Consider the following 17,960-nt stretch of genomic DNA (forward strand, 5'->3'; position numbering starts at 1 on the left):
GTCCTGCAGCTGTGGCACTGCTGCATGCTCTGGGGACACACAGTGACACCCACAGTCCTGCACTTGTGGCACTGCTGCATGCTCTGGGGACACACAGTGACACCCACAGTCCTGCAGCTGTGGCACTGCTGCATGCTCTGGGGACACACAGTGACACCCACAGTCCTGCAGCTGTGGCACTGCTGCATGCTCTGGGGACACACAGTGACACCCACAGTCCTGCAGCTGTGGCACTGGTAGATGTTCTGGGGACACACAGTGACACCCACAGACCTGCAGCTGTGGCACTGCTGCATGCTCTGGGGACACACAGGGACTTCAGGGACACATAGTGACACTGGGGACACGCACAGAGTTGTACTTTTGACACTGCTGCATGCTCTGGGGACACTGGGGACACACAGTGACTCAGGATACACAGTGACACCCTGACCTGCACTTGTGGCACTGGCAGGCATTCTGGGGACACACAGTGACTCTGGGCACACTGGACATACACAGACCTGCACTTGTGGCACTGGTAGACATTCTGGGGACACACTCAGTGACACACTCAGCGACTCGGGGCTCACACACCTGCACTTGTGGCACTGATAGACGTTCTGGGGACACACACAGTGACACACTCAGCGACTCGGGGCTCACACACCTGCACTTGTGGCACTGGTAGACGTTCCGGGGACACACTCAGTGACACACAGTGACACACTCAGTGACACACTCAGCGACTCGGGGCTCACACACCTGCACTTGTGGCACTGGTAGACGTTCCGGGGACACACTCAGTGACACACAGTGACACACACAGTGACACACTCAGCGACTCGGGGCTCACACACCTGCACTTGTGGCACTGGTAGACGTTCTGGGGACACACTCAGTGACACACAGTGACACACTCAGTGACACACTCAGCGACTCGGGGCTCACACACCTGCACTTGTGGCACTGGTAGACGTTCTGGGGACACACTCAGTGACACACAGTGACACACTCAGTGACACACTCAGCGACTCGGGGCTCACACACCTGCACTTGTGGCACTGGTAGACGTCCGGGGACACACTCAGTGACACACTCAGTGACACACTCAGCGACTCGGGGCTCACACACCTGCACTTGTGGCACTGGTAGACGTTCTGGGGACACACTCAGTGACACACAGTGACACACTCAGTGACACACTCAGCGACTCGGGGCTCACACACCTGCACTTGTGGCACTGGTAGACGTTCTGGGGACACACTCAGTGACACACTCAGTGACACACTCAGTGACACTGGGCTCACACACCTGCACTTGTGGCACTGATAGACGTTCTGGGGACACACTCAGTGACACACTCAGTGACACACTCAGCGACTCGGGGCTCACACACCTGCACTTGTGGCACTGGTAGACGTTCTGGGGACACACTCAGTGACACACAGTGACACACTCAGTGACACACTCAGCGACTCGGGGCTCACACACCTGCACTTGTGGCACTGGTAGACGTTCTCGCCGCAGTTGCCGCACACGCCGGGGTTGGCGGGCACCGAGGCGCTGCAGCGCGGGCACTGCAGGGTCTCGGTGGAGGCCTGGTAGTTCTCGTAGAAGTCGGCGAACTCGATCATCAGGTTGGAGGCCACGATGGGCAGGGGCAGATCGATCTTCACCTCCGTCTGCCCCGGCGTCAGCTGCACCTTCTTGGCCTTGTGCCAGCGGGCCGGCCTAGGGGAGGGTCGGGAGGGGAAGGAAGGGAACAAAAGGAAATCAAAGGAAAGGAAAGGATGGTTTTCCAGAGGGAAGTTCCCTCCCCGCCCACGTCTGAGGAAAAGCCAAATGCAACCGTCTCGGCTCCAAATCTCCTTTAACTGGGATGAATGGAGAGCAGTTCTAGGATTCGTTTCCTTAGCTTCTGTATTGACATGATATGTAGCCAGAAATACATTTTAAGCCTTTATCCTCTTCATAGAGAGAGACTGTTTGGGATTAAAGAGCTGTTGATGCCTCATGGAAAAACTTTAATTCTACAGACATTTTCTAGGGATTTTCACCTCCATTTTTTTATTAGTAAGGACATTTGCATGAAAACAGGATATTTATTTCTTAAAGATCTCATCTGCTCCCACTGCTTATTCTCAACCTGAAGTCAGAATCCTCTCTTTGTGACATCATAATCCTCTCCACAGCAGCCATGTGTGATGTCACAGAGGATTAAGACTTCAAATAAGCAATAAGCAGCGGGCACAGATTAATCCCTAAGCCAGAGAGATCTGATTCTGGTGAGAACATCTCAAGAAGTAAGAAGGGGAAGCACATAAGCAGGACTGGCTCCAGACTGAGCAGCGTGTTGAAAAGGAGCCATTTCTCTGGTAGGTAAAGCAGAGCTGAGAGTGAGACCATCCAACTTCTAATTTTAATTCTACTCTATGGCTTCAAACAAACAACGTTAATGCTTTCAGCATTCCCGGACATGCTGCAAAGTCCAAATCCCTTTTGGAGTCAAACTACCCATGAAGTGCTCTCGGTATTACTACTGGTTCCCACACAATTAAGTCAGGTGCTTTAAAGCAAGCCTGGACAAAACTCGAATCCACAGATTTTATAGACATTTTTCAAGCTTCAGAGGAAATCTGGATCTTTGCTTCAACAATTGTAGGGGATTCAGAACAATCCCACCCAATGTGGGCTGAGAGTGATGAGTAATAGTCTAAAGGAAGAACCTTGGGGGAAAACAAGAAGCCAAGGGAACGAACCAAATTCAGAGACTGCACACAGAACTTGATGAACATACTTGTTCTTCAGCTCCACGATGGCCTGCACGGTCCTGTTGTTGTAGTAGAGGTTGATGGTTCTCACCATCTTGGTTCGTTTCAGGTCTCCAATCTTCACTGTCACCTTGCTGATGGTGTGGCTGCCAATGAGCTTCACCACCTGCTGCGTGGTCGTGTAGCGCGTGTCCACTTTGATGGACGAGAGCTTGATGTACTGGGGAGACAAACCAAGGACACCCCAAAACCTCAGGGGCACAGGAAACCACACCTAGAAAGGGTTGGGATCCCACCACTGGAAAGGTTTTACAGCAGTTAATGCTGGGGTCATGCAGAGCAGCTGGAGCTGTGCCAGGGGAGGGTCAGGGAAAGGTTCTTCCCCCAGAGGGTGGCGGGATCCTGGGATTCCTGCCAGGGAATGGGCATGGCCCTGAGGCTATCACAGCTCCAGGAGCATTTGGACACCATTCCCAGAGATCCCCAGGGTGGGATTGTTGGGATGTCCTGTACAGAGCCAGGGGCTGGATTTGATCCTTGTGGGCCCTTTCCAATTCAGGATATTCCATGATGGTGTGATTCCAGGGTTACTTACACAGAAAGGCACCTCAGGGTTGTTGCAGACAAGGCAAGGATCACTCTCCAGGTAGTAGCCATCAAATTCCACGAGCCCAGACAATGTGCTGGAATGAGGGAGCAACACTCACACATGGACCTGGGCATTTGCTGCTTTAAACCCAGGCTATTTGAGCAGAATCACTTTCATTTCCCCAGTTCCCCGTCCCAATGTGACTGTTACAATGTGAATCACACTGGAAATAACAGCTTTTAACTAAGCATTTTTACTGTAATTACCAATGGCCAAGGTGGGACCAAGAACATAACACTCAAAAGTGCCAATCTCTATTCTCCAGCTGGGCCCAAGATTTTGTAACATTTACTGACTGAAAGCAGGAGAGCTCAAACCAAGCTCTGCTGGTAGGGCACAAAGTCAGGTTTCCATCTGGCAGGAAGGATTCTGTGCTCTCCAGGCCCAGCAGGCACAGAACCTCAGCAGGGCCCATCCCCAGCACCATCCCTGGGCATTCCCCATGGCTGGAGCTCAGCTGGAAAGCCCTCCAGAGACATGGACCAAAGGCAGAAGCGACTCACTTGTAGATGTTGGAGTTGGGGTGGTTGGTGAGAATGTGGTTTTGAGTCCGGAGGATCTCCACAGCCTTTTGGGAATATTCCTTCAGCTGAAACACAACCAGGAAAAGGCACTCTTCAAACCAATGCTTTTACTGCTACACAGACACAAATATCCTCATCTTGTGGTGTTCCAGGTCCCCTAGAAGAGGTACCCACCACACCCACAGGAATTTTTGTGTTTAAATCGTTACACAGGTCTTTACATTGATCCTAAAATTTGATATTTCTGAGGTGCTGTTTGTCAGTGAATCCCCGCAAATGCCTGCCAAAATTCGTACAGCATTCCCCACTCTTTAAATATATTCATGCAAGACTCAATGGTTCTAAATTATTTGTTCTCAATCCCACGGATCCCCTGAAAGAGGCAACAACTTCCTTTGCTCAAAAATCATGGTTACAATAGGTTTCTAGGAGTTGCAATATCAAAAATCTATAAACTGGAGCTGCCAGATCCACAGAAGCCTCCTGTGGGTAAGAACTATTTTTCTCAATAAATAAAAAGCTCACCAGCACAATTTCACCCCCGAAACAATAAAATAAAAACCCACACTTCCAAATTCTTTGAAGACTCTGCTTTTTTTAACATTAAAGTTCAAGGAACAAGAAAATTTTCCACCAGAAGCTCTTTTGACAGAAAACCTGTCTCAGCTGTATCAAAAATGAGCATCTGGGATGCTGTACCTCCCTTCTGGAATGTCACTGTACCTTTTTCTCAGTCTGCTGTGTTTTCAGGGAGAAGTATCCCAGGAGATCTACAAACTGGGCAGCCTTTCTTCCATAGGCTGGGAGTTCTGGCCAGATGGACCACATGAGATCCAGCAGTAACTCCTGCTGGGACTTGTTGGAGTTCCTGTTGGGTGGATTATAGACAATCAGGCCTCTTGTGCAGAAGGAGAACATAACCTCCAGTCCACCAAACTGGGAAACCATCATCTTGCAGAGTTCACAGAGCTAAATCCCACCATCCCTTGAACCCATCTGTTTTCCAGCACCCCAGAACAAAAGCAGCTGTCCTGCAACAACTGAACAGAGCTCTGAAGGAGTTCAGACCCCTAAAGCACTCCTTTCCCCATACAATTCCCAGCTTTTCACTGTGGAAGTCTGGATGTGCCTCATAAATTCACTTTGCCCACCAACACCTGCTCCTGGTCATGACAGGAGTCAGATTTTGCAGACAGCAATAAAATGCTCCTTGCAGATGACAACTGAGATTGCTCATGGGTAAGTCACAGCTTCCACCTCCAGCCCCAGTAACTGCAAACCAGCGGGGGCAATTCCAGAGAAGCCCAACACCTTCAGGCTCCTTCAGGGAGAGGCTCTGGCACTGAGCCAGCCCCCAGGCTCACCTGTAGATGTGCAGGGCCAGGCAGTGGGCCTGCCACCTCACCGAGGAGGAGTTGGATTCCAGCAGGAAGCAGCGCAGGAACTGGATGAGGGTCTCCTTGTCAGCAAACTTGTTCAGCTGGTTCACCAGGGCCGTACACAGCTGGTCCTCCTGGCTGCCTGAACCCTCACCTAGGGACACAGGGAAGGCTTTAGGGAGAAGACAAATGCAGCACCACACAGGCAGGCCACTCTCCTATTTCAAAGAGTCAGGATAATAAATTATTACGTTTCAGGTAACAAGAAAGTTTAACATTCCTGTCTTTTTCAAAAATATAACCCAGTACTCCTGACTAACAGGAAAAAAACTGCAGGAAAACTTGCCAGTGAGGACGTGAGAAATGTGCTACACATCCTGATAAAAAGAAAAGGACTGACCATGAGGCAATGAAAAGACTCACAGAGAACCATCTGATGGTGAAAGCCAAAGCGGTTCCTTGAAGAAAAGCCAAGAGAGAATTTATGCCCATGACTTTTATAGGGAAGCTTAATTACTTTCCCAGGACTGTGGATATTCATTAAGCAGCGGCCCTGGCTCCAGCAGAGCTTCCAAGGCAGCCAGAGGAAACAAGTCTGAACGCAATCACTGCGGAGCACAGCTAACTGGGTGTGCATCCCCAGGATTTGTTTTAATCCTCGTGAGCCTTTCAGCCTCCTACAACCCAGGACAGGCAAGTTAAGTGGAAGCTGCTTCATCACTTGATTAGGTAACACCATTAGACAACTTCAAACCCACTCAAGGCAATAAACACAGTGGGTTTGGCATGTCCCGAGCAGGTATCTCAGCCCAACTCTCAGGACATGCTGCTTCACCTTAGTCCCACCTACAGATGAGAAAACTGCTCCTCTCTCCTGATTGTGGCTGTGGGTGCCATTGCCACAAACCATGACCCTTTCCCAACAGCAGGATTTATCAACCAGTCCTTTCTAAACAGAGTAAAAGAGGCTGTGAAGAGCAGACTTGCTCCCTAAAACCACAGGTCAGGGCATAGCTGTCCCTCACCCTCTCGCTCCTTCTCCTTTTCCTCCTTCTTGCTCTTTTTGGTGGAGGATTTGCTCTGTGCTGCTGCCTGCCCAGAGCCAGATGCTGCAGGAGCAGAGGTGGAAGAGGTGCTGGAAGCTCCAGAGGATGAAGCCACAGACAGCACTTTGCTGCCACACAGAGCACAAGACAACAGCTGCAGGAGAACTGGGGACACTCCTTCGTCTACCAGGAAGCTGACTTGGAGCAGGAAATAGAGAACCGCTGTGGAGGAAAGGAGAAAATGTTTGAATCACACAATCATGGAACATCCTGAGCTGGAAAAGGCCCACAGGGATTGAATCCAACCCTGGCCCTGCACACACCCCCCAGCATCCCTGGGAGCCTCGTCCAAATGCTCCTGGAGCTCTGGCAGCCTCGGGGCTGTGCCCATTCCCTGGGGAGCCTGGGCAGTGCCCAGCACTATGGGGAAGAACCTTTCCCTGATATTCAGCCTAACCCTGCCCTGACACAGCTGCATGCCACAAAAGCCTGAATTAAGAAAGAAGAATAAAAAAAGGCCCAGCCTAAACCAAAAGCCTTTGTACACAAGAACCAAACTCCCAGAACTGTCCTGTCCCTACACCACAGAGGTCTAACATGACCCGGTACAGGGTCTCATCCCAAATTAACCTCTGGGACAACGGCAGCACAAGCAAGAGAACACAGATCTCCTGTTCCTCTAAGTTATCCATTACACCATATTTTGCTCTTTAGCCAAGGACCAGATGCAATTAGGGCACTGGGATAATTAGTACTGGGAACAGTTCAGTCCTATCAAAACCCTCAGCTGTGTCCTCCTCTGCTGAGCTCCATCCGAGCCACCTCGATCCAACCACTGCTCCCTCAAACCCTGCAGAGACAGAACTCACAGTCATCCTTGATGCAGAATTTCTGCCAGTTCACTGTTCTCTGCGTGGCAATCTCTGCACAAGCCTTCAAATGTTCCATCTGCAGGCACAAAGGGATGGGGTCAAAGAGCACATCAGCATTGACCAACACCACTCCACGGCCCTTTCCCTGCTCCTGCCCTTACCAGGGAGATCAGGGTGTCGTACTGCAGGGCAGAGCCCGAGCTGGCTGTCACCACGCTGGCCCTCAGGAAGATGCCCTGCTCCTCCAGCAGCTTCTTGATGCCCCTCACGTGCGAGTCCAGGGTGTGCAGGTCCCGCAGCTGCCGGTACTTGTCCTTGGAGCCACAGATGAAGAGCAGCAGCTTGCGCACCTGCCGGCGCACGAACGGCGTCTGCTGGATCATCAGGTACTGCAGGGGGAAGCCAGGGCACAGTGAGCTCACCAGGGCCACCAAAAGTGAGTGCTTTCTTCCAAAAAGTAAACAGATGGGACGTGAGTTCACCCGGCTTGAAGGTGCTGTGAGTCCCAGGCAAAAGCACAGCAACACTGCACCACTTGCTGGAAACCATCCCTTGTCATCTCCAACCTCAAATCAACACCCAACCAAGGCTAATTAAGAAATCCTCACTCATCCTTGTGTAAATGTAAGATAACTCGTTATGTAAAGTAGGAAGCAAACTGAGACAAATATCTTCCTGATTTCTTTTTCAAGGCCCAAGTACCAACAGCTGAGCATGATGTTACATTTTTCCATCTCACAGCAGGTTTTTTCTCTAAGCTTTGTAGCAGCAACCACTGAGTTCCAAGAAATATTCCTCATTTTTCATGGGTTTTTCTACAGATTCCTGTTCAGGAATACACAAAGCCAACCTTCTTTCACCTTCTTTCAAGAGCATTAAAAAAACAAGATGGAGCTGAGATCAGCTCTGCAAAAGCTCTTCTCTCCCATGAAAGAAATCATTATTGGAGTTTTCTTGTGGAAATCTGCAGATATGTCATGTTATTGCTTACCTCAGACAAAAAGTAGAACCAGGAGTGATCAAAGATGGGCGGGGGGATGCGGGAGTTTGTGTCTGCAATCTTCTTGATCTGGTAGGGCAGGCGCAGCACCATCTCTGTCAGGAGCTGAGTGTAGGCCTCAAAAACATCTGCAGCATGGCCCTGGCAGCAGGAGAAATCCCTCAGTCCCTGAGCACACCCAGTGTGGTGCCATGATGAATGACAGGGTGCTTTGCTGATTTTTTAAAAACAAGGGATTTCTGCCTCTTTGCAGCCCAAAGGATGTTCCAAAATGATGGATAAGAACCTGCACAAGGCCTTGAACTGGATGGCAGCTGTGAGGCTGCACTAAGCTAATCCGGACTAATAAAGCAGTTCAACTCAGGAGCTTTCAGCTTAGGAGACATTTTTACATTTAATCAGGCTTTTTGCACTGCACCTGCATGAACACCAAACCATGGCATAATGGCACCAGAGCGGTGGAACAAGCCTAGGAATTACTGTGGAAATTCCCATCCACCATTCCACTTCCTTGACACACTAAGTTCAGGAATTCTGCCTGCCAAGCACAGAGATGGGCTGGAGGCAGCTTCCCTTTGGCATGATTAACAACTCCTCTAGGAACAGCTCCACAGAACCCCTGGGCTAGGAGTGCACCAAGGGATGCAGTGAGAGATGGGAGAGATGCTGGGCTGCCCTGTGACAACTCGAAGCACTCCCAGCTGTAACTTTGTGCTAGAAGATGGATTCTGGTTGCTCTCCCAAGGGCAAACTCCTTGTGCAGGGCTGCTTTCCCAGCTCCCAGTGCAGGCCTGCATGGCTCCCAGCACAGGGCAGGACTCACCTTCACATACTGGCGGAGGAAAAAGGGGCTCATGTCAGGAGGAGAGGAAGTGGTGTGAGGCTTCAGCAGCTGGCTGGTGGCCACAGGCTCCTCGTCGTTCTGCTGGCTCTTCCAGTACTCCAGCAGGGACTTGAGCACGTGCAGACAGTAATCAACAGCACCAGAGCTCAGCAAGGCGGCTGCCGTGGCACTGGAGATCAGGGAGGAAGCCTGGAACAGAGGGAAGGAGCTGGATCAGGAACACACCTGGGAACCTGCAGTGGGGAGAGCTGGGGCAGCCCTGAGCACCTGCTGACAGTGTGGCCAAGAGAGCAGGTTTGGATGAAACTTTGCAGGCAGCTTTTAAGTTTGGGGTTTGTTTGAGGTTGGGGTTTTTAGGGTTTTTTTTTGTGTTTATGAAAAGCAACTCAAATATTTACAGAGACTCTTTTGAACAAGTGCTTAGTAAAGGAAAACAAATAAAATCTCCTCTTAAGTCTAATCTCCCCTCGACACATGTGCCAGAGGCCACTCTGCTGTGGATTAGACGACTAGGGCTTTTTTCCCTTCTTTTTTTTTTTTTTTTTTTTTTTTTTTAAAGTTGGGATTTCTATTTGTTTATCTGGGATTTGGCCAGCTGGGCGTGAATCCTGGTAGAGAAAGAGTCCCTGTTGCAGCTGCCGCTCACAGGCTCTGCTCCACCCAGGTATTGCTCCACCTGCATTCTGCAAGACGAGGAGCTTTGATTTCTGTGGGAAGCTCAAGTGAGTAACAAAGGCTGGAGAAAAAGCTACTGTAAATAAAACTATTAAAGCAGCCCTGTAAATCCAAACAAACCCCACAGCTCATAAGCTCATTAAAATTTGATGCAGTTCAGACTAAATTTTTTAACCTCTATGCTTTTTTATTAATCTCCTTCCCACCACACATACTGCTTTTTATGCCTTATTACTGTACCTTTTAGCAACAAATATCTAAGGAATCCTCTTAGCGACTTTTACGTTGACACAGCAGCATATTGCTTTCCAATAATCACATTACAAATCCTCTTTAACCCCTTCAGCACTGGTGAGATGCAAGTGAAAATCTGCCAGACCGTTTTAAGTAACATCATTAATGTGCTGCCCTGAGCTCAGTCTGGAACCATGCACAAAACAAGAGCATCCAATTGTCTTTACACAGCTGCTTCCTCCAGCCCCAGTTTCAAAACTTTTTCCACAAGAGTTCAGTAACATTACATGCTCCCTATGCATTTTTCCAAAGCCCTCTCACAGATTTTTCAGTTTTACACCTGTTATTTCAGTTAGCAGCTTTTAGATCATCTCTGATGAACAAAAGCCCCCCAAGCACATAATGGATTTCCAGAATGGTTTAGGTTGGAAGGAACCTTAAAGTTCATCCCAATCCATTCTCTGCCATGGGCAGGGACACCTTCCACTATCCCACATTGCTCCAAGCCCTGGCCAACCCAGCCTTGGACACTTCCAGGGATCCAGGGGCAGCCACAGCTTCTCTGGGCAATCCCCACCCTCACAGGGAAGAATTTGTTCCCAATATCTGACCTAAATATCCCCTCTTTCAGTCTGATCCATTCCTCCTTGTCCTGCCACTGCAGCTCCTGATGAAAAGTCCCTTTCTGTCTTTCCTGTAGCCCCTTTAGACCCTGGAAGGTGTTGTGGGCTCTCCACACAACCTTCTCCTCTCCAGGCTGAACATCCCCAACTCTCCCAGCCTGTCTCCACAGGGGAGGTGCTCCAGTCCCTGAGCAAGTCTGTGGCCTCCCCTGCACTTGCTCCCACAATTATTCTCATGTTGAGAACACCGGAGCTGTGTGCAGTGCTCCAGGTGGGGTCTTGTGAGAGCTGAGTAAAGGGGGAGAAAATCAACCCCTGACAAAGCAATTTGGAGAATGTACCTCACAAATGGAAGTCTTGGATCCTGACTTGGTCCTGGACATGAAGACACTGAGCAGCCTCATCACCACCAAGTGCACCTCGTTCACAGGGGAGCGCTCGTTTTTCTTGGACACATCCTGCAGGAAAAGACACATCCTGCTTGCTCAATCCCAGAGCTGAGCAGTGTCCCAAGCCTCTCAAGTTCAGTGCTCTGATCCTCTGGAAGCATTTCTAATTTAAGCTCAAGCAATAGGAAAAGGCAGCACAAATGCCTCAACAGAAGGGTAGGCAGAGGCCTGGCTGCCAGAGAACAGTCCCACACAAATGAAAAGCTTCATATGTCAATCATACATTCAGTCATCATGGCTCTTCTCAGAGTTTAATTCCAGCAAAACAAATTTTCATGCTCACTTGTGGATGTCAGACCCAGGAAACAGTGGGAGTTCCACTCATGTAATTTTCTACCTTACATGAAAGGAGGCAAGAGGAATAAACTGCCTGAACACAACCACACAGCAGTGTTTCTGTGACTTCCAAGCATTTAATTCCTCCAAGGAAAGAAACCCTATTTAGAAGGAGCAAATTCAGAGCATGAGCCCACACTGCACTTTACCTTTTTGTCCATGCCCAGCTCTGCAATCAGCTGGGACAGAAGGTTATCCAAAGCTCCCTTGTCTTTCTCATCATCTCCATCTAGGTCTGTTGTGAGCATCAGAATAACCTGGGAAGAGCAGAGAATTATTAGAGGGCAGGTTCCACATTATCAAGATAACTATCTTTCACAAAACAGAACTGATTTTATCTTCATTTATATGTGTTCTTTCCCAAATCCAGCCTGTGCCTCACATCCCAATATCAACATTCAGCAAACACCCACAAGACCTTCCCAAGCACATTGGAGCTCGAGGACTGGAGCCCTCAGGCTCCTCAGTCAGCTGTAAAGTCACACTGAGAAAGGGCACAAGTCCAGGAAAAACCTGTGGGTAAGGAATGCTTTGCAACAGATGGACACATACTGTGACCGGGCAAGAAGGAGAAAAGCACAAATAGAAACCAGAGATTGAACTGTTTGATTTGGGCTTAACTCTGAGCCCTCCTCACTCACCTGCATGTAAGGGATGGCCCGGACCCCTCCCACGTTCCTCAGCTGGGGGAGATTCTGCAGCAGCCGCTCCAGCAGCATCAGCCGGACCATGTGCAGCCTGGGGATTCAGAGCCAGCAGTCAGACACAGCACAGAACACACCACAGCCAGCAGGGTCTCCAATCTGCCCCAGAAACCCCCAGCCACCAAATCCTCCCAGGGAGGAGAGGACTTGCTCTGACTTCATGGGGGAGCAATGCCAAGGATGCAGAGCGCCTCTGACAATGGAGCCACACTGCCCAGGCCTGGCCACCTGGGCATTACAACTGTACGGGAACATCCTGCAAATCAGCTCCACACTGCCCTGGAGCAGGACTGAGCACCTGCTCCCACAGATTAAAAACTGCCCGTGCTCCCAAAGGACACTTGCATATGCTTTTGTCCTAACACTGAATTTCACAGGCTCCCAAGATTTTAGTGATTCCGTGTTAACTAGACCCATGCAGCACTTTTTCATCACTTCCTAGAGGCAGCAGTTTTGTGGGACACACACTGGGTGTGTTTATCACACCACATGATGATTGCACAGAGGGTGCACTGAGTAGGCTCCCCGGGGAATGGGCACAGCCCCGGGGCTGCCAGAGCTCCAGGAGCGTTTGGACAACGTTGGGGTGAAGAGGGTGAGATTGTTGGGATTGGCAGAGCCAGGGGTTGGACTGGATGATATTTGTGGGTCCCTTCCACCTCAGGACATTCCATGTTTTTGCAGTGGCAGTTTGCTCTAGTCTGTTTCTGACTTTCCACTTTGGTTACCCAGCAGTCACAAGTGATGCTCCTGGAACTGCAGCCCCACAGCCCCCTCCTCTGCAAACATCCCCCAGAGCACAGCTCTTCTTCCTCAAGAGGAAACAAAGCCTCTTGCCTGTTGCTGGTGTGGACGTCCCCCTCTGCCTCCCCTTCCCCCTCGGAGCCCTCTCCCTCCTGCTGGCCCGTGGTGGTGCTGATGGCTCCTGTGCTGGAGCTGACGCTGCCCGGCCCCGCCGGGTGGCCCTCGGCCGTGGTGTCCCCGTAGGCGCTGCTCCGGCCAGACACTGGCAAGGAAAACAGGGAAACACAACATCAGCAACCCAACGAGCACCTTCCCTGCTCCGTATCCACCAGCACAGCTGAGCTGCACTTTGCAATCAATCGTGGTTCAAGGGAGATGCTGGCTTTGGTTCTCTTATTAAAGCCTAAAGAGAGGCTGGGAATGCATTTGTAGAAATATTTTCTTTGCCACCCTCATCTTTGTGGCCCAAACTGAACTGGTCCCACAGCAGTAATTCAAACTCAGTCAGACAGTGCTTGGATGGGCAGTGCAGACAATCAGACAATTTTTAATAGGAGGCTGTGATTATTTTTCCTGGGTATCAGTCCCAAACTAAAAAGAGAGGAATGAATCCTATCTCATCCAAACTTAACCGGCAGCATAGTGAATTGTCTCAGTCTTGCTCTAGGCATTCTGAGAGGCAAAGGCTCTGGGGAGACCTTGCTGTGGCCTCCCATACCTTACCTTATAGAGTACTGGGTTCTTATGAATAGGAGGGAGAGGGACTTTTTATATGGGGAGAGAGTGACAGGACCGGGGGCAGTGACTTTAAGCTGAGCAAGGGCAGAATTAGATGGGATATTAGGAGGAAATTCTTTACTCAGAGGGTGATGAAGCCCTGGCACAGGTTGTCCAGAGAAGCTGTGACTGCCCCATCCCTGGAAGTGTCCAAGGCCAGGTTTGACAGGGCTTGGAGCAACCCTGAGATGGTGGAAGGTGTCCCTGCCTTGGGGTTGGTATAGGATGATCAGTAAGGTCCCTTCCCAGCCAAACCATTCTGGGCTTCGATGATTCTGTTATTACAGCCCAGCAAAATCTGCTGCAGATTCTGCACTTCCAGAGAACCACAAAAGGCAGACAACATTCCATCTGTGGGCACTGGGGCAGAACCCACGAAATGATGGATGGCAGCAGCCACTGGGAACTGAGATTCCCTCAGTGCCAGGGGTCACCCGCATGAGCCCATGGTGGGCAAGGCTGTGGCAGCAAGGGTGCAGCAGGGAGGGAGCAAGGAGGGAGCAGAGCTGCAGCAGGGGCGCAGCAGGGGCGCAGCAGGGGCGCAGCAGGGACGCAGCAGGGCTCACTCACCGCTGTGCTCCCCGGCCACCGAGTCCACGGCGCTGCCGCCGCTCTCCGAGCCCACGCTGCCGCCGTGCTCCGCGGGCGACGTCCGCAGCGTGGAGCCGTCCGTGGCCGCCGTGCTGCCCTCGTCGTCGGAGGCTGGAGCTAAGAGAATAAAGAGAGCTGTTACAAGTAAAAACACTGCCTGGGAACAACTGCAAACGACGCTCGCGCTACCAGGGAAAGGCTGCAGGGACAGGGCGTGGGGCTTGGGGCCAGCTCCAAATGGAAAGGGAGCTTTGGGGGTGACCAGCAGGACAGTTAAAGCAGTGGAGGGGAGATATCCCGAGAGGAAAGCTTCTCTATCAAACACACAGGCATGCACAGTTATTTAAAGAGCAATGTCTGGTTGTTTATAAATGCAAAGGAAATACAGCACATGCTTTGTTTTGTCTGCTTTAGTTTGAAGAGAGGAAATAACTTCCTCAGAAGTCTACAGTGAGAGTCAATCAAAGCAGGAAAAAGCTGTAAGTACACTCTCAAAAATACAAGAAGCCAATAGTAATCACTGGCTCTTCCAAACCATATTTGCAAACCAATCTTAAGGCATTACTTAGGTCAAAATCTGAAAAAGAAGATGCCTTGCAGTGAACAGTTACCTGATGCTGTTGTGTCTGAGAGCGTTCCAGCGTCGAGAGAGGAGGAGCTGGGAGCTTGGCCGGACAGTCCTAAGCTCTGCAGTCCCAGGGCACTGCTGCTGCTCCCTGCAAGCAGAGAACTAGCTGTGAGCATCTTCCATTTGAGAGAATGAAGTTAACTCAGGCATTTTTTTGTACCTTTCATAGTTCTGCTATCATGCATTCACTGGTGATGACACCAAGAGTTTTGCCTCATTTCTTTCCCAGTTTTCATCCCCTTTTTGCCTGCCAAGAGTGCCCACATCTGACCTTGCTGATCTTGTTGCAGGCTCAGGGCAATAGCCAACTCCACCATTGTCTCGTCATCTGCATCTGGAGGGATATCCAGCATTGGAGGGAAGCCCTCTGCTCCAGCCAGGAGAGCCTCCAGAGGAGAAGGATTTCCATTGTTCACATTCTCAGAAGTCTCCAGAACCATGGATTCAGACTGTGGAGGGGAAACACAGTGAGATCTTTCCCCAGACCACCACCAGCAAGGGATCACTACAAACAGGTTCATAAGAACTAAATTAACTCAAGTCCTGGCACACTTCAAAGGCTCCAGGGAGAAGCTCTGGACTCACCACCATCTCAAAGTCCCCGTGATCCACCTCGCTCTGCTCCTGGCTCTCCTGTCGGATGTGCTCTCCATTTGCTATCCCAGAGCTCTGCAGCTTGTCTTCTGCATCATCATCATCATCATCATCCTTATCTCCTGAGTGGCAAAGCAGGAGTTGATAAATGCACAGCTCCTCATCCCATCCCAAACATAGTAGTTAATGCTGGGAAAAAACCCAAGCTACCCTCAGTTACCAAGAGACTCCCTGACACACCATTTGTTTCAATACTGAAAAACCTCTCTTGGATGGAACTCTGATAATTTTCATCTGCACAAGTCTTTAATGTGCACTGATTTATTAGAACCTGAAAACATGCATAGAAATACTAACTCTAGATTACTGCTCTCTAGATAAAATGATCAGATTTTCCTGTCACTGAAAGGGGAGTATCTCAGAGAGATCTCTTTTGTGAATCCCAAAATATCAATGAAAAGGTGAGAGTTTATTAAACAAAAAGGGGTTTAAGAGAGCAAAAGAAAGGAAAGAAGCTGATTTTAGTATTTTTTAGTCTCGGTTTATAACAAGACCACTTTATTTTCTTGTCCTTTCTGAGCAGTCAAGAGGCCATGCTGGCGTACCCATGGGGGTGTTGCTGCGGGGGGACGATGGCAGGGTCACGTGGCGCCGCTTGTTCCGGGGTCTCAGCACCCTGATCAAAGCTTGCTTGCAGGAAAAGCTTACTGCTGGGTCCTGCAGGGTGAACAGTCCATCATTACACTCATTAACCTCCAAGTCCTTTTTCACAGCATTTGGAAAGATGATAAAAATACACTTGTGACTCTTGTCAGTCATGGTTCATGTAGGACACGAGTCAACTCCCACAAAGCAACACACTTGTAATTCCACACGCAGCACGTGACAAACATTACTAGAACACAAGGAGAGAGGGAGAATCCTCCTTCATTCACTTCTGGCTGGGTGTTTTTGGCAGTATTTTGTGTCTGTACTTTGTATTCGCCCACATTCAATTTTTTTCTCATTACAGAATCATGGAAACATTTAGGTTGAAAAAGCCCTCTGAGATCAAGCCCAACCATAAACCCAACACCGCCAATCCCCCTAACCCATGTCCCTAAGTGCCACATCTACACCTTTAAATCCCTCCAGGGGTGGGGACTCAACCACTGCTCTGGGCAGCCTGTGGCAGGCTGGAACACCCTTCCACAAAGAAATTTTTCCAGATGTCCAATCTAAACCTCCCCTGGTGCAATTAGAGGCTGAGGCAGGGCAGAGCAAGGTGACATACTGGGCAAAGTAACATCTGCATGTAGATCTTGGATGCAGTATGGATACAGTCCAGCTCACACGTGCAGTATCCATGGATAATATCCACCAAAGCATTGACTGTGGCTTCAACGTGAGTGAGACCTAGCAGGAATAAAAGCAGGACTGAAATCAGCTCTCTGTATTTCAGTACAGAATGAGGCACTGCAGGAAGCATCTTTTGTTTGCAGACTTCAAGGCACAGTGTTAACAGCACAAATATATTGATTTTCAATCCAGACTGAGCCAGTCTTGTCTGTCTGATGGAATATTGTGAACTCATTACACCAGCACCACTGAATATCCTCTAACCCCACCCACGAAGACAAATGTGGGTAAATCAATCATCAGTCCCTTCTTCCTGGCACAATACACATGCCCCTGAACAAAAGCTTTGAAGCAGAATCTGCAGCTCCACATCACAAAGCCCTCAGTGCAGCACTAGCATTGAAAAGTCATGTTATCTGCTCACAAACTTAAAACAGGCCCCTCCAGAAGCCACAGGCTAGCCAATAGTAAAGGAAGAGCTCTCCCACCTGGCAGGCAGGCAGGGGCCAGGAAGGCGTTTTTGGGTTTTGATGCATGGAGCTTCCAGAAGTGGTTCACCAGCTGGGTAATGAAGGTGCAGCCCTCTCCTTCCGTGTGTTTCTGGGCCTCCTGCCCTTCTTCACTCTCTGCACAGATTAAAAAACACCTCTCAGAAATGTGCAGGGGAAAACCTTAATGAGGGTAACACCAAGTTTATTTGAAATGGCTTTTTTCAGAGGCTTTGATGTTCTCATCAGCAGGATATCACACACCTACCAAATGTGTCAAAACCAGTCTCTGCCACTCCAAACCTGACACCCAGCACAGCTTCAATTATCACAACAGAAACTTAGAGAAAATTACAGACTTATCTACCTGTTTCCAGCTGTGGCAGCCTGGATTCTGTGTAGTGGACCAGATTGTTGGGTCTCATAATAGCAATGGATCGAGCAGTGATGACCAGCCTCTGGAATACCTCGGGATCAAGGTCCTTTCCTTCTTTGGTTGAGGAAGTCAAATACTGAATGGCTTTGCTTAGCAGTGCTTGATCCTGTAGAGCGAGACATAACACAGGCAAAGAAAAACAACTGACTGCAGCACAAGAAAGCAGCTGAAGCACAATCACAGGACAGATCCTGGGGAAACCTGGCACCTATTGTCTAAAGAAGGGCAAGCAATGCTAACAGGTCACAGCATCACACAGCTCTGGTGAAACAGAAA

At 49.7% G+C, this 17,960-nt stretch overlaps 1 protein-coding gene across 6 annotated transcripts in view; it reads right to left on the reverse strand.

Moving 5' to 3' along the window:
- UBR4 (ubiquitin protein ligase E3 component n-recognin 4) overlaps positions 1 to 17,960 on the reverse strand; it is an 88,682-nt gene that overhangs the window by 33,276 nt on the left and 37,446 nt on the right. For 3 of the 6 annotated variants that reach the window (XM_085559027.1, XM_085559026.1, XM_085559025.1), the window contains 23 exons: positions 17,616 to 17,790; positions 17,249 to 17,386; positions 16,696 to 16,817; positions 16,028 to 16,139; positions 15,414 to 15,544; positions 15,100 to 15,277; positions 14,812 to 14,916; positions 14,180 to 14,335; positions 12,926 to 13,094; positions 12,026 to 12,122; positions 11,534 to 11,641; positions 10,941 to 11,057; positions 9,047 to 9,256; positions 8,215 to 8,364; positions 7,385 to 7,612; positions 7,221 to 7,299; positions 6,331 to 6,573; positions 5,291 to 5,459; positions 4,650 to 4,794; positions 3,906 to 3,991; positions 3,349 to 3,436; positions 2,780 to 2,973; positions 1,474 to 1,713 (listed from right to left, as the gene is read on the reverse strand). In XM_085559027.1, the coding sequence (XP_085415153.1) occupies positions 1,474 to 1,713; positions 2,780 to 2,973; positions 3,349 to 3,436; positions 3,906 to 3,991; positions 4,650 to 4,794; positions 5,291 to 5,459; positions 6,331 to 6,573; positions 7,221 to 7,299; positions 7,385 to 7,612; positions 8,215 to 8,364; positions 9,047 to 9,256; positions 10,941 to 11,057; positions 11,534 to 11,641; positions 12,026 to 12,122; positions 12,926 to 13,094; positions 14,180 to 14,335; positions 14,812 to 14,916; positions 15,100 to 15,277; positions 15,414 to 15,544; positions 16,028 to 16,139; positions 16,696 to 16,817; positions 17,249 to 17,386; positions 17,616 to 17,790 (3,440 nt within the window). The remainder of the gene's footprint in view (positions 1 to 1,473; positions 1,714 to 2,779; positions 2,974 to 3,348; positions 3,437 to 3,905; positions 3,992 to 4,649; positions 4,795 to 5,290; positions 5,460 to 6,330; positions 6,574 to 7,220; positions 7,300 to 7,384; positions 7,613 to 8,214; positions 8,365 to 9,046; positions 9,257 to 10,940; positions 11,058 to 11,533; positions 11,642 to 12,025; positions 12,123 to 12,925; positions 13,095 to 14,179; positions 14,336 to 14,811; positions 14,917 to 15,099; positions 15,278 to 15,413; positions 15,545 to 16,027; positions 16,140 to 16,695; positions 16,818 to 17,248; positions 17,387 to 17,615; positions 17,791 to 17,960) is intronic. The other 3 variants (XM_077788202.2, XM_077788200.2, XM_077788201.2) reach the window with 2 other exon arrangements.

The sequence above is a fragment of the Lonchura striata genome, chromosome 21 (genome assembly GCF_050655825.1).
Source record: "Lonchura striata isolate lonStrDom1 chromosome 21, ASM5065582v1, whole genome shotgun sequence".
Taxonomy (NCBI): Eukaryota; Metazoa; Chordata; class Aves; order Passeriformes; family Estrildidae; genus Lonchura; species Lonchura striata.